The sequence below is a fragment of the Triturus cristatus genome, chromosome 6, assembly GCF_964204655.1.
Source record: "Triturus cristatus chromosome 6, aTriCri1.1, whole genome shotgun sequence".
Lineage (NCBI taxonomy): Eukaryota > Metazoa > Chordata > Amphibia > Caudata > Salamandridae > Triturus > Triturus cristatus.
Window position 1 is genome coordinate 1116487355 of NC_140589.1, and position 14270 is coordinate 1116501624.

Sequence of the window (14270 nt, forward strand, 5' to 3'; positions counted from 1 at the left end):
CAACGGTGGGCATTAGACTACCGAGCCCCGAGTCACCTGAAGTGACCAAGACTCTGTTACCTTTGCTTTCAAGTTCTTCTCACTTGGAATCCAGGCTTAGATTCCACTGGACATTCTTCGCCCTCCTGGCAGCAGGACTTCTTTGCAGCTCTCCAATGAAAACGACAACGTTTCTCAACACCGCTTGACCCCTATGTACCCGGCTCCTCTGTGATAGGTAACATGGGTACTTAAGTACTCACTGATGGGTTGGCCTTAGAACCTCCTAAGTTCCAAAGGGTTTGCTCAAAGTCCTCTTAGAAGTGTCCTTAACTTGTAATTTTCCAACTGTGACTTTCCCATAGAGTTGTACGGAGTACGCGTCTGTGTTTCCTCACTGCACCCATCATCCGTGGGCTCCCTGTGTCACTCCTCTTCGTGGTTCCTTGGGGTCCCAGCAATTCTACGTGCTCTAGACACTGTTTCTAGTTAAATCGTTGTTATATCATTTTCTTAGTATATGGTTCGGTCTCCCCCTGGAGCTCACTGTGTATGTTGCTATTTACGAATGTACTATTGAGTCAGTATTGTGTGCTTTGTGCCCTAGTCTCGTATAGAGACTGGTATAGAGACTAGTAGAGAGTGTTATATTAATAAATACATATTTTTATATACACATTGTGTGTTCTCCTTTCGTTTAGGAGGTGATATTCTGGTAAAACCAAGCTGCTGTACATTCCTTCTAGATTAAGCCTGAAGGCTGCTCTCCATAGCTACCACTAGGATAGCTTTATATAAGGTTATCTTGCACCTCATACATCATAAGGGTCGTGTGGACTGGTACAGGGTGCCCACTTTAATTAGTGGACAGTATATACCATGCCACCTTCTCACAGTAATTCTCTGATTAGATGGGTTGTCTTTGTTTTAAGGGAGGCAATAATGTCCATTCTTCTCTGAATTTATTTGCCTTGAATATTTGTGTTTAAGACCAGCAGTTGCTACTTTTGCCTATAGCAAATTCTGTGCCATGGCCCTATCAAATGACTTTCCGCAGGTGAACCTGTTTATTCAGCCTTTGGGCTGTATTTATCTCTTTGGAAATATCAAAACCAATCTCAAAATATCAAAGAAGATTCTTCATTTCCTTAATTTCTCATTTAAATTTAAGATCCTTCTGGATTAAGGGCTTCAGGAACAAAAAGCGCAGGCAGGCTGATGGCGATAATGATTGATATACCTGGATGTGGCTTTTCACATAGGTTTGTTTTTCTTATTAATAATACTCTGTTTTTTTTTTTTTTTACCTCTTCTAGGATGAATTTGACAAATTGAGGCCTCTCTGCTACACCAGTACAGACGTTTTTCTGCTCTGCTTCAGTGTGGTTGTCCCCTCGTCCTTCCAGAATGTTGGTGAGAAGTGGGTCCCTGAGATACGGCGCCACTGCCCGAAGACGCCCATCATTCTTGTCGGGACACAGTCTGACCTACGGGAGGATGTCAACGTGCTCATTGACCTGGACACTTGCAAAGAGAAGCCTGTGGCTGAGGAGGTTGCCCAGCTCTGTGCAGAGGAAACAAAGGCTGTGTCTTATATGGAGTGTTCGGCATTAACTCAAAAGAACCTTAAGGAGGTCTTTGATGCAGCCATTATGGTTGGAATTCAGTACTCGGATAGCCAGCAGCAGCCCAAAAAGGCCAAGAGTAGGACTCCTGACAAAATGAAGAACCTCTCAAAATCCTGGTGGAAAAAGTACTGTTGTTTGGCGTAGGACTGCTACCACTAGATGGAATCCATTAGGAGCTATATTAGCTTGTTTTTTCCAATATCCTTTGCAAATATGTATATAGATGATGCGAAAAGTATTGTATGTATATAAACGCTTTTTAGAATTACATAGACAGTTTAGAAGTGCCAATTCACAGGCATAAAAGTGCTTATTTTGTTTTTCTTTTGCTATCTTGTCCCATCTTCAAGGGTACATTGATAAAAGGAGGGCTAAACAAATTTGCGTTCCATTTCACAGAGCTCTTTCTTTAAACCTAATCATTGATGCCAGTTAGAGAGTCCTCATTCTCTGTATGCTGTGCATACACTAACGCCGAAGGACCGGCCTAGGCTCTAGCTTTGGGCTTCTAATGGATGAACAGTGTGGACCAATGAATGTGTCTCTTAGAAAAGAAAACACACTCTACATGCTTTAATTGGTGCAGCTATGTTTTGTTGACCTTTTTAGGTATATTGAGGAAAGTTTTTCTCTATCTTGTCTCACCTGTAAAGGTGGTCAGCCGATCTGAAATGCGACTGCACTCCATTTTTGTTACATACGCTTTAACAAAGTAGTTTTTATGATTTTGTAATCCACATCGAAGAATGTGTTGAAAGGAGGGTGTGTGGTTATAAATGTGCTAAATATGTATTTTAAAAGTAACCAATTTCGAGGCACTATGCAACAAGCACTCTACGTAGCCATAAATTCAGGATGCTTCGGTGACTGAAGGGCCCCTGCTTTTACAAAGACTCCGGTCACACCCACCCAACAAAACTGAGCACCACACTCCTCTTCTGTCTTTGCTTTACTTTCAAGGATTAAAATGTTTATTCGGTTTGCATACTAATCTAGTTTAACCATTGCTACAGTTGAAAACGTTTCAATCACAATGATGTGTTTATTAATAATATAAGAGTAAATTACATGAACATACAGATAATACACTTCAACTTTTCAACTTTACAATGTAAATAGTAATAATCTGCATGTATAAAGTGGTCTGGACCTTTCTGTCTTGGGGAGTTGCAGAATGTGTCTGGTATAACTTGTTTCTGTAGTGCTCGACGTATCTTGCAATGCCCACCTAGTGAAGACTTGTAAATGCAGCCTAATGTGGTTCAGCCAAAAACTTTACTTTAAAATTGTGTGTGTATATATATTCACTGATAAAACCATAGGTTTTACATATGTTATAGTTAGGAATTAGCATTTAAAAAACCTTTAGAAATTCACTGAAAAAACCATAGGTTTCAGGGACCTTATACTTAGGTGGACATTTGACTCCTATAAAACCAGAGAAATGTGCCCGTTATTGTTAGTTGAGCTAACTATATAACTCGCGCACCCGCAATGCACTGGTGATGATGTCATATATTACATTTATCGTGACCTGGTCAGTGACATCCCTGATGACATCTCAAATGACATCACTGATGACATCATCCAGTGAATGTGTGTTTCTGTAAAGTTTAAATATTTTTCATGTATATATATATATATATCTATCCCAAGGTGTATTGAAGAAAGAGTGAATTTACAAGTCCCTGAATGGATTATTTAGTAGGTGTGTGCCTGACTGTATAACTGAGTGATTGAACATGTGTTACTGAATGTATGGGTTAGTGACTAAACTGTGTGAAAGTCTGTATTAGTGTCTCAGTTGGTGTATAAGCGGCTGCATGGGTTGGTGAGTAGCTACATGAGTGTCTATATGGCTATTAATTTGTTGTCGTGAGTATCTGTATGAGTGCCTGAGTGTCTGTGGGTGGGAGTGTGTGACTCTGTGCATACATGTCTGAGTGGGTGATTCACTGGTTGTATGGATTCAAAAGTACATCTGGGAAGGGCTGTATGGGTGAGTTAGTGTGTGTGTGTATGGGTGTGTTGGTGAGTGAGTGAATGAATGTCTCACTAGTATATGTGTGAGTAACTCCATATGTTTTAAGGCAGTATATGTGAGTGTTGGAGTATATAAATGACTATACGTGAGAGTAAGTTATTTGAAGGAGTGGGTGTATAAAAGTGTCTGCTTGTATCAGTGATTGTATAAGACAGTAAGTATGTTAGTATCTGCATAAATAAGTGATGTGGTGTGTGTATAAATAACGCAGTTGGTGTGTATAACTATACATTAGTAAATGGGTATGTGATTGATTCTTTGCATGACTGACTAGGTGTGTGAGTAACTGTGGATGAGTTGCGGACTGTGACTGTATGTATAGGTGTATGAGTGCATATTATAGTACTGTATTGATGAGTAACTGCATGTATAAGTGAGTGTAGACCTAGGAAATAGTGGGTGGTATGTAGTATCTGGCATTGTTGTGTGTATGGTTTCAAAAATAGTAGTCTGTATTTTAAAGTGCGTGTATCAAAGTTTATATTAGGCCATCAGTATGTGCATCAGATTATCAGGTGGATGATGTCATCCGTGATGTCACTGACCATGTCATCAGGGATGTAATATGTGACGTCATCACCAGTGCATTGCGGGCGTGTGAGTTATAGTTCGCTCAACTAACTATAACAGGCGAATTTCTCTGGTTTAATGAGTCAAATGTCCAACTAACTATAACGTCCCTGAAATCTATGGTTTTTTCAGTGAATTTCAAAGGCTTTTTAAATGTTAATTTCATTTTTTAATATTTATAAAACCTATATTTATTCAATTTTTTTTGGTAATATTTTGGAACTCTATTATCCTTTTTTTGTTTTTAATTTGAAAAATATGTAATGTTTTATATCTTCAAAAAAAAGTATATATCGTTTTTAAAACTGAAGTCTCGTACCAGTAGTGTACCAAGCTCCATCAGCACCCCAATCCTATCCGCCATCTTGCTAAACTCTTAAAGGATGTGCATTTCGTATCCGACTGGTTCGTGGCACCCCGTCCCGCGTAATATCATATAAGTATGTGGTCGCGCCAGCTACTACTTTGGTATGCGACGGGTACGCAGTACCAAGCTCCACCTTACGTCATGTATGTATGGGGTCACGCGCGCTGCGCGTTGCGTATGCGACGAGTGCACACTACCAGACCCTGTGTTTAATCATAGACGTATGGTGTCGCGCCAGGAACTCAATTCCCTCTTTTATTTTCCGTCTCAAAACTATATCTAAATAAGTTTAAAGTGTATATGAGAACAAGCGATAATCTAAAATATTTTAAACACTTATATATTTTTAACTGTAATAAACTTATATTATGGTAATATTTTATCAAAATCGTGTCGGGTGCGGCCTCCTTGCGTGCTCGCTGCGCGATTGCCATGTGACCTTAAAGAAAAGCATTAGATTGGTTCATAACATTTCCCATTGTAACAGTTGGAGGACCCCACCCATTTTCGCCATTCTCTCTACAGCGTTTGATGAGAGACTCCTCTTCTGCTTACAGAGCTTTTTTTGAAAACTTTTTGCTATGTACACATATCTGACAGTACACACAACATGCAACCATCATCTTCATCAATATTCATGCTCTGTAAAGCAGCCTTCCACCTGTGATAGCCATGCATCTAAAAGCTACATAACAGAACTTTTCCCCACTGCCAGAGGTAACATGGTTGCATACGCTGTCCACAGCACAATGTAATGTGGTACGGCCCAGGGGCAGTATCATGCATACATAATGAACACACAGACAGATAGTGGTAGTGGGTATGGGCACGTGCGCTCTACTCCTTTTTATTACCAGGGTTACATATCCAGTGACGTCTGTGCTGGATGCGTGTGGGGTGAGTGTAATGCAGCTCTTGGAATGGTTGCTGCTAGCATCAACTAGCAACAGTAATCATTGGATCACACACAGAGATTCAATAATAAAAGGGTCAATAGTTTGTGCTGCAGTAAGGTAAGGACACTAGATGTGAAATAATACAGAAAAGATTCTATCATAAAACAACCTTAACTTGTGGTATACTAAGATACAGGCAGTAGATCTGAATTAATACACAAATAGATTGTATCATAAAGGGTCCATCAGGTCTAGTGCACTTAGATAGCTACATCAAAAGCATTCAGCATGTGCCTAGCCAGCGATGATGGGTGCTGCGGGCGGGCCGTACTAGGAGCAATGTCTGTTGCCTACAACACTACATCATCTGCAATAGTAACTCGATCCGAATTGTAAACACTGCTATCTGCAGTGTAGGCCAGAGAGCGGTCAACAAGGGCCAATAGCCACGTGGCGTTGACTTGAGTTGCCCAGTTTGCGGTACGCGAAGCAACAAAAAACGTGTGCGGACCCTGGGATGATGCGTATGCGTGGTGCGGACAGAGCGCACTGGAGCAATGTCTTTTGCCTACAGGACTGCGCCATCTACAATAGCGACTCGATCTGAATTGTGAACACTGCTGTCTACAGTGTAAATTGAAGGCACTAGTGCGCACAGTCTTCCATGAATACTTTTTCTCACGTACTCTTCACAAAATACAGCAACATAAATTACACTAAACTCTGCAATAAATAAATCAAAACGATTCGAATTGCAGTCCCTGCTGTCAACTGTTATTCAGTGTTCTGTACCACTACCAAGAAGAATTTGGTCATTGTAGTAGACCTATAAGTCATCTTAAAAATCTTCTTCAAGAAAGTATACTAAAAGGCTATTGTGTATATTTCAATAGACGTTGTAGTTAGTTGCCTACTGGATTCTGTAATTAATCACCATTCCATCTGAATTGTGAGCCCTGCTGACCGCACTGTAGGCCAGAGGCAGTTTTCATTAACGCCTCACAGCCACGTGCCGTTGGATTCGGAAGCACGCAGTTTGTTGCACCTGATCGGAGTGGGTACACAGAAATCATCACAAACTTTAACTTCTGACATCCTCAATCACAGAATCAAGACCCCGTTTCACTGTTCCGACCTGCTGTACCACGGTGTACTCCACCGACTGCAGTCAACCAAGCCCAATAATCATGTGCAGCAGTTAACTACGGAAGCGCAGAGTCTGATGTACCTCAACTGAGGAAGTTCTGTGAAAACCAAGCAGCAAGTAATATCGGACATCATCCATTTTGAGACCAAGACACCGTTCCACTGTTGGGACCTAGAGTTGCTTGCACCTGGTCGAAGGGAGTACCTTCATCTTGACTCTCGGATACAGTTCTAACATCGTCCATTGTGGGATCAAGACCCCGTTCCACTGTTCGGACCTGCTGTACCGCGGTGTACTCCACTGACTGCAGTCACCCAACCCCAATAATCATGTGTAGCAATTAGCTACGGAAGCACAGACTCTGATGCACCTCAACGGAGGGAGTTCTGTGAAAACCAAGCAGCACATAGTATCGGACATCGTCCATTCTGGGATCAAGACACCGTTCCACTGTTTGGACCTAGAGTTGGTTACACCTGGTCGAAGGGAGTACCTTCATCTGCACTCTCAAATGCAGTTCTAACATAGTCCATTTTCGGATCAAGACCCCGTTCCACTGTTCGGACCTGCTGTACCGCGGTGTACTCCACCCACTGGTGTCATCCAAGCACAATAATCATGTGTAGCACTTAGCTACGGAAGCACAGTGTCTGATGCAAGTCAGCGCAAGGACTTCTGTGAAAATTCACAAGCAGCAGGTAATATCGGCGTTAGTCCATTATGGGATAAAGACACCGTTCCTCTTTTGGGACCTAGAGCTGCTTGCACCTGTCGAAGGGAGTACCTTCATCTCCACTCTCAGATGCTCAGATGTAGTTCTAACATCGTCCATTATGGGATAAAGACACTGTTCCACTGTTGGTACCTCTTCGACTACTGTGTTAGTAGTATACAGAGCACTTCACGGTGCTGGGCCTCAGGCTGGGCGCTATCTGCCTGTGTCGCAGTAGCAAGCATTAATCTCAGGAGCCTTCCCAGCTCGCAGACCTCGGCCCAAAAGCTTCCGCCGGCACGTGGTGGGCCCTCTTTCACATACGACGGTGTCAAAAGGTGAACTGTGGGGCATATGTGCGTCGCAGCGGCCATGACGGTTTCTGGGTAGCAGCAGGCTGAAAGCATTATTCCCGCAGCCACCTTCGCTCACGGGGTCAGCCTCGTGGCGGTGTAAGCTGCGCAGACCTGACAGACATGTTTGCCATTCCGGAAGAGAACCACACCCAGAGAACCGTGCCTTTTATTCGTACCCCTACACTACCCTTGCTTACGCCAAGCCAGCCCACTACGCTAAAGATTTTTGGGTGGGAGGGGGCACGTACGCGCTATCTTTCGTAATCTTACCTACTGGCTGTACTATCATGGTTGCGTCTACTGTTGACTTCACTCAATAGACCATCAGTGTATGTTGACATGTAAATGTCTGTGCTCTGCATTCTCAAGTCTCTCCGGCACATCCCCTCAACACTTTGCATTGTATACTTTTATAATCGAGAATCACTTGCCACCTTCGCACATACTTTGCTCCCATCTCTCCCCGCATTCTGCATTGTGGGGCAGAGGTGCCATGCCATGTTTGGTTTGTGTACATGGCTAGCCACGGTTCCCACAGTACGTAGTGTTGTGTCTGCTAGGTGTACATGTTTGTCATGTTGTATGTGATTATATAAGGTAGCGCGTTTATTTACGAGCAGTGGTTTCTCCCATTTACATATTGCTGTCTTAAAGAGGATACAGACGTTTTTCTCACAGGTGAAAAGTGCTACCACAATGGCAGTCATTCATTACTATGCAAGAATGTCCAACAGCACGACACTTTAAGCTTACAGCCCCCAATCTTGCGTGCTTTCTTAAAAGCACGCCAACTCCCACAATCAGAACAACATTTACACAGCTTTCTAACAGCAGTTATCTGCTTCCTAATAACATGGACTGCTACGCAATGTGAGCTGGCATACCGTATGTCCTTACTGTTTCAAAGCGGATAACTTTCTCTGGCAAGCTCATATCCCACCCACACAAAGTAACTCCGATAGTTCAACTTGGCCTTCAATACCTACTTTGAAAACAGATTTTATTAAACGGAGCAAACTGAAAGCGCTTTTGTTTCAAACAGAAGAGTCCCTCACTTCTCCAAAAGTAATTTATCGACTGCAGATAGCACAAACCTCAAGTAGAATACGCTCCCTTTTAATTACGAACCTCCCATTACACTTTGTGAATTGTTACACAATTTTCAACACATCTGACATTTAAGGTCTGGCACAATTTAACATTGTCTCCTCACAGGCTTTCAAACTGTTTTTAGTCTAATACCAGACTTCATTCATTCGATCATCTCTGGAATAACAGCAACAGTGCCCATAATTCTCGCTCTGTTTGCGGCCATCCTACTACTATTTTAGCTTGTTAAAAATGACTATGCTCCCTGTGGTAACAAGCATGTCCGACAGAATACACCTCTACGCGAAGCTACATCAATACTGTGAAAAAATGGAACAACTTTTCGGCTGCCTGCCTCTATCTATTATCAGAGCCAGCTACAACAAGACATTTATTTACACATACAATCTGCGTGCAACCATCTTTTTATTGCAAAACTTGCCCAATCGACTGGCGAATGGATCTATGCCTTGCCAACATCCCAGCAAACGCTCCCGATATCCAGCAGGTAATGGAGCATCTTGAAAGCCATGAACTTGATTGTTCTGGCAGTGGAGCAATGGCAGATGCAAAGCTCCAACATTCGAGGAACATTACTGTACCTTTGAGGATATGAATTGGATCGCTTCGCTTTTCTCAGCTGGATGCCTTAGCTCTTGCACCAGTGGTTCCATTTATGGCACTTACATAAATATCCATTTTATATAACTTGCTGACTCCATCGCTTTATCCCACACAGCCACTTTCTTAAACATACTTGATTTCACCATTTGTCTTCTGTGGCATTGCAACATTCTGCATTATATTCTTCACGATTTATTTCTTTATTCCTGCTTCCTAAAACACTCCATTCGAGTCTTCAGACCGGTAGGGGTGAGTAGTTTGCTTCCCACTCCCGCCATAGTCTAAACCCATACTAGCACAGCTATGCTACAGAGGCCAATATCCTACAGCGCCCAGAGCACATCAGTTTACAGCAATCAGCTCACGGTTTCATCCCCGAGTGTACTGGCACCTCACATCCATCTCTGGGAATACATCGCTTCACACTCCCTGTATAGCACACCCTAACCACCCCACCTCTTTCCGCCCTTTTTTCACCTTACTCGCTTTAACAGAATCACAAAATGGCGGCCAACACTTCCTAGTTGCAACCGCTCGCAGCACTCATAACCAATCAGATGGCAGAATTCCCAAATATCGATATCTGTAAATTTCGATATTTCTCAGAAACTACTGAACGGATTTACACCAAATAAACGCGTGCTTTCTAGACCAAGACCCTTCTCCCTGCCAAATTTGGGGTAATTCCGTTCACCCATTTGACCTGTGGCCTTTTCTAAATTTTCCTATGAAAATTAACATGGAGAAAACACATTTTGGGACCCCCCTTTTTTCTTCCCTACCCCTTGACGAATCACCCCCAAACTTTCCACATAGGAGCTGATATGAACAAAGAATTAGTTTGGAAAATTTAATGAAGATTCATCAAACAACGCCAAAGTTATAAGCAAAACAAAAAATGCTCTTCTATGGAAACTTGGTCCTAACTATAAGTACCTACTGCTGACCGCCAGTAGGTAATATATACACACACCGTTTACATACTAGCTTTCAGTGAGCACTTTTCTGTCTTTGGTGTACTGTTGTGTCATTCACACACTGCTTCCTCCCATCACAGCATGGGGCACAGGCTTAGTCCTCTTCATCCACTGTGGGTGACTGAGTGACGGCACGCAGGTCTTTCACAGTGTGCAAAACCGCACAAAAAGCAGTTGAGTTAAGTGCCAGGCACCACTTGTGCAGTGCAAGCTTTTACATTCAACATATTTTAGGTTTGAAATAATGCTTCTTTTACCTAGGAAGGCCCTGTAACATCCCCATCACTGCTACCATTTTGCTTGACTGTCAATTGTCTTCATGCAAAAACCGTTCATAAACAAAATAGTCATTGGCAAAATGTCGGCAGCCAAGACTAAAATTATTGACTTAGCCAACGCAAATTTTCTTTGAGATGTGCCTCTCCAAATACTGGGGTAAATGATCTGGGGATTATGCCATCTTAAACTCCCTCTCCCAACATACGCACTGAATTATTCCTTTAATGAATATACACGTTGCCATTTCCCAGTTTTGTGAAATTGGTTTGACAAACAAGGTCTTAATTATTTTGAACACTAGAGGCACCAGTTGGAACCTGACAATTTGAACTGAACCAACCCCTTGCCCCCTCTTTCTCATTTTGATTTTTTTTTTTTTGTACTTGCGCTAGCTAACTTTTGGAACCTAGTCAATGTCTGTGGCAGGAGGCAAGTATGTAAAAGAATGATATAGAAGAGGGCCTCAATGAAAAAGGGTTCACCGGCACACGATCTAAAATAAAACCAGCATTTACAAATCCAATAGTTCTGGCATTGGCCATCAACCTTTTGGCTTTGTCAAAACTTGTTTTGGCATGGCTTTTGCAAAACGTTAAGGTTGCAAAGCTTTACACCTTCGCCATTGTAACCAAAAACACGTTGTTGAACGTAAAAGTTTCTCTTTTTTCTGGGCTGAAAAGCTCACATTGCCATTGTAGTCCCTGGCACTGAAGGAGTTCTGTTGTGGGTGAATGTGCTCCTTATGAATACTAATGTGATCACTGGCAGTTAAGTAAAGGATTAAGTGGGTTGGGCCACTTCCTTATGCTGTATACTGCGGTGGGAGGAATTACAGTGTGAACGACACACAGAGCAGTGGATTAAGAGGGCTGGCTGAAAGTCCCTACACCCAACAATATTACGCGTATATACTTTAGTCGAATCAATAGGTCTTGGATAGCTGTAGACCTAAAAGAAGAGGGTAATGTCAGTGGTATAATGAGGACCTACCAGTGTCTCACCAAGTCCATGGTAAAAGAGAACATTCCAATGTATCATCTTATTAACTCGCAGTTGCAGGTGAAATCCTCCCCAATCAAATGCTTCTATTCAAAATATTTTTTTTCTCAAAAGTAAAGTCAGTACTACCAAATATAAAAATGTAGGGAACGCATTGCTGCTGGATTCATTCATGTCCCACAAAGGCACTTTAAGTTTTCAGAAAGACCACTTGCCATCTAGTAATCTCAAAGTTAAGACTGCTATCATAGGAGTTCATAACACCCATATTGTTCTGCTATTAACTGATTGAATGCGTGTTTGTCCAAATCGGAAGGGTCTTTTGAGGAGTCAAAATGTTTTATTTGCCTGGCAGGGACAACAGGCTTCTACACATTAAATGACTCTCATTGTGAAAGAAACATGCCCCCCTATATAAATGTGCCATGATTTACATCTGCTCAGTAGGAGTAAGTCGTGTTTTATTCTGCAGTGATGGAGCACATCTCTGCACATTGTTCTGCTTTGGCTTGCTCTACTGCGTTAATTGTATGCTGTACACCATTCCTTTAGTTTGCTCTTGCTTCATTTAAAATGGTGCAAAGATTACTACATCAATAAATTATTTTTATTTTTTGTACTTCACGTCTGCCATTTCTAAGCACTGTCGTTTGAGGTATTGGCACTCAACTTACCTATTTTAGGATAAAACGGTAATTCGGCCTGATTTGGATTTCAGTTTCTGATCTTTAAAACACTGTAGTTGGCAGTAGTCATGATTTAACTCTGTGATTCATCACGTTACTTCAAACCCTCTTAGTACATATTTAACGACATATAGCTAAGTCTAGTTTTTTATCTTCATTTCTCTGAAGCATTACACTTGATGGAAATGACGAATGTAGTCAAGTACTTTTGTGACTATGCATTCGTGCTCAGGGTGTATAGCATCTTCTGCATCTGCCACCTTAGCATGGTTTTGTTCAATGCTGTGAGCTGGTTCTTGTGCGGGCCAACCATTTTTGTGTCATAATAATCACTTTAAAAAAAAAAAAAAGGTAAATACTAACCCATGATTCCTTAAACTTATTCAGAGTGACTTCAACCGGTCACCTTACTTGGAGGGTTAGAGTTTCGATTCACCTTGAAAATAATTAATGACGTTAAAGTGCAGAAAATCCTGGTTTAGTGGCCCTGAGAGGAGAGTTTATGCTGAAGATAATCACAGGGCCCCTTGATTAAACTGGGCAGAGGGATATTTGAAGTGCTGCCGACCCGTTGCTGCAGGAAATGGAGGGATGTGATGTGTTTCCAAGTATGACTGCAAATATTTTGGGGTTCTGTTAAAGAACGCATACACATGTTGGTGGATGAAAGAAAGGAAACTGCGTTCTCCTACAAGTAATTTTGAGAAAGGTTGCTTTTCTTGACAAACCAGTAATTTGATACAAAGGTGAAGTACGTTTAATAGGGAAGCCTTTTCTTCCCTAATAGGCTGGGGCTGCTTGAAATCACTGTTAACTCATGTTCTTTTTGAAATGTGGCGTGACCAGGAGCCTTTTCTACTCCCTTTAATGTGCGTATATGAACCAGATGTGAATGTTTAAGTTGCTACTATAAATGAGTTACTCTGCCGTGTCAGTTCTGTTCATACTTCACATCAAAGGAGACCAGGAGGCACTTGGTTACTTTGGTTTCTAATGTGCCTTAAAAGAAAGTGCATTGTCAAGCACACTGTACAAATAAAGTTATGAAATGGACGTTGTAAATAAGATATTTAATAAATTCAGTACTGTATATTTCTAGCTACTGTCCTCAAGAATGTTTTTACGTCACTGTGAACCAACTTAACAGGGGGCTGTTTCTTCTTTTTCCTACAGTGAGCTCTGACAAAAATGACATTAAATGCACAGAACAAATACAGTACAGGCAACAGCAGGGCATTCTTCCCCACAACACACAGCATAGTACAGCCAGTAGCAATGCATACACTACCCAAAGGCACAGCGCAGCCAGCAGCAATGCACACTCCCAAGTAACTCGCATAACAAGCAGAGTACAGCTAGCAGAAGTGCTCTCTTCCTCACAAATGAATAGAACGGGCACAGTGCACCCAACAGCAGGTGCAGTATGTAGGCACACTCCACCCCCCCACCCCAGCATAGAACGAATTTAACAAAGCTTCAATGTTATCCTGAGACGACAAACATCTTGACAGGTGGACAGAGCACAAACAGTGGTCCATAATACAGATCATGCACAGCCCAGACCTAATCAGGGATTCTAAAGCTGTTTTGTTCAGAAACATGGCACCCATTGATGACACAGCACCCTGTGATAGTAAGGTCTGTGTGCACTATTAGAGCTTTATAGTGCATTATTTCTTTTGAATATAACTTTGTTGCTTACCCACACCTTTCAGTTGGCTTTTGACATGGTGTTTCTAAATCCTCGAGGAATCGTAGAAGTGTATGTGTTTTTTAAACTTTTCTTCTAATCCAAAGGGATTTGGCCACCATGATCGAGTGGAAATCTTTTGAGTTCTGTACGTGTGGGCTCTATCTGGACACACATAATAGTGGGGAGCATATTGCATGATATATTGCTTGAGAAACGTTGCCTTT

General features: G+C 41.9%; 1 protein-coding gene across 1 annotated transcript in view; it reads left to right on the forward strand.

Moving 5' to 3' along the window:
* Window positions 1-13451, forward strand: part of LOC146821050 (rho-related GTP-binding protein RhoU-like) — a 93708-nt gene extending 80257 nt beyond the window's left edge. Inside the window, exon 3 of the mRNA XM_085611984.1 lies at window positions 1296-13451. Within this exon, the coding sequence (XP_085468110.1) occupies window positions 1296-1751 (456 nt within the window). The 3' untranslated portion in view covers window positions 1752-13451. The remainder of the gene's footprint in view (window positions 1-1295) is intronic.
* The last annotated feature ends 819 nt before the right edge of the window (window positions 13452-14270 follow it).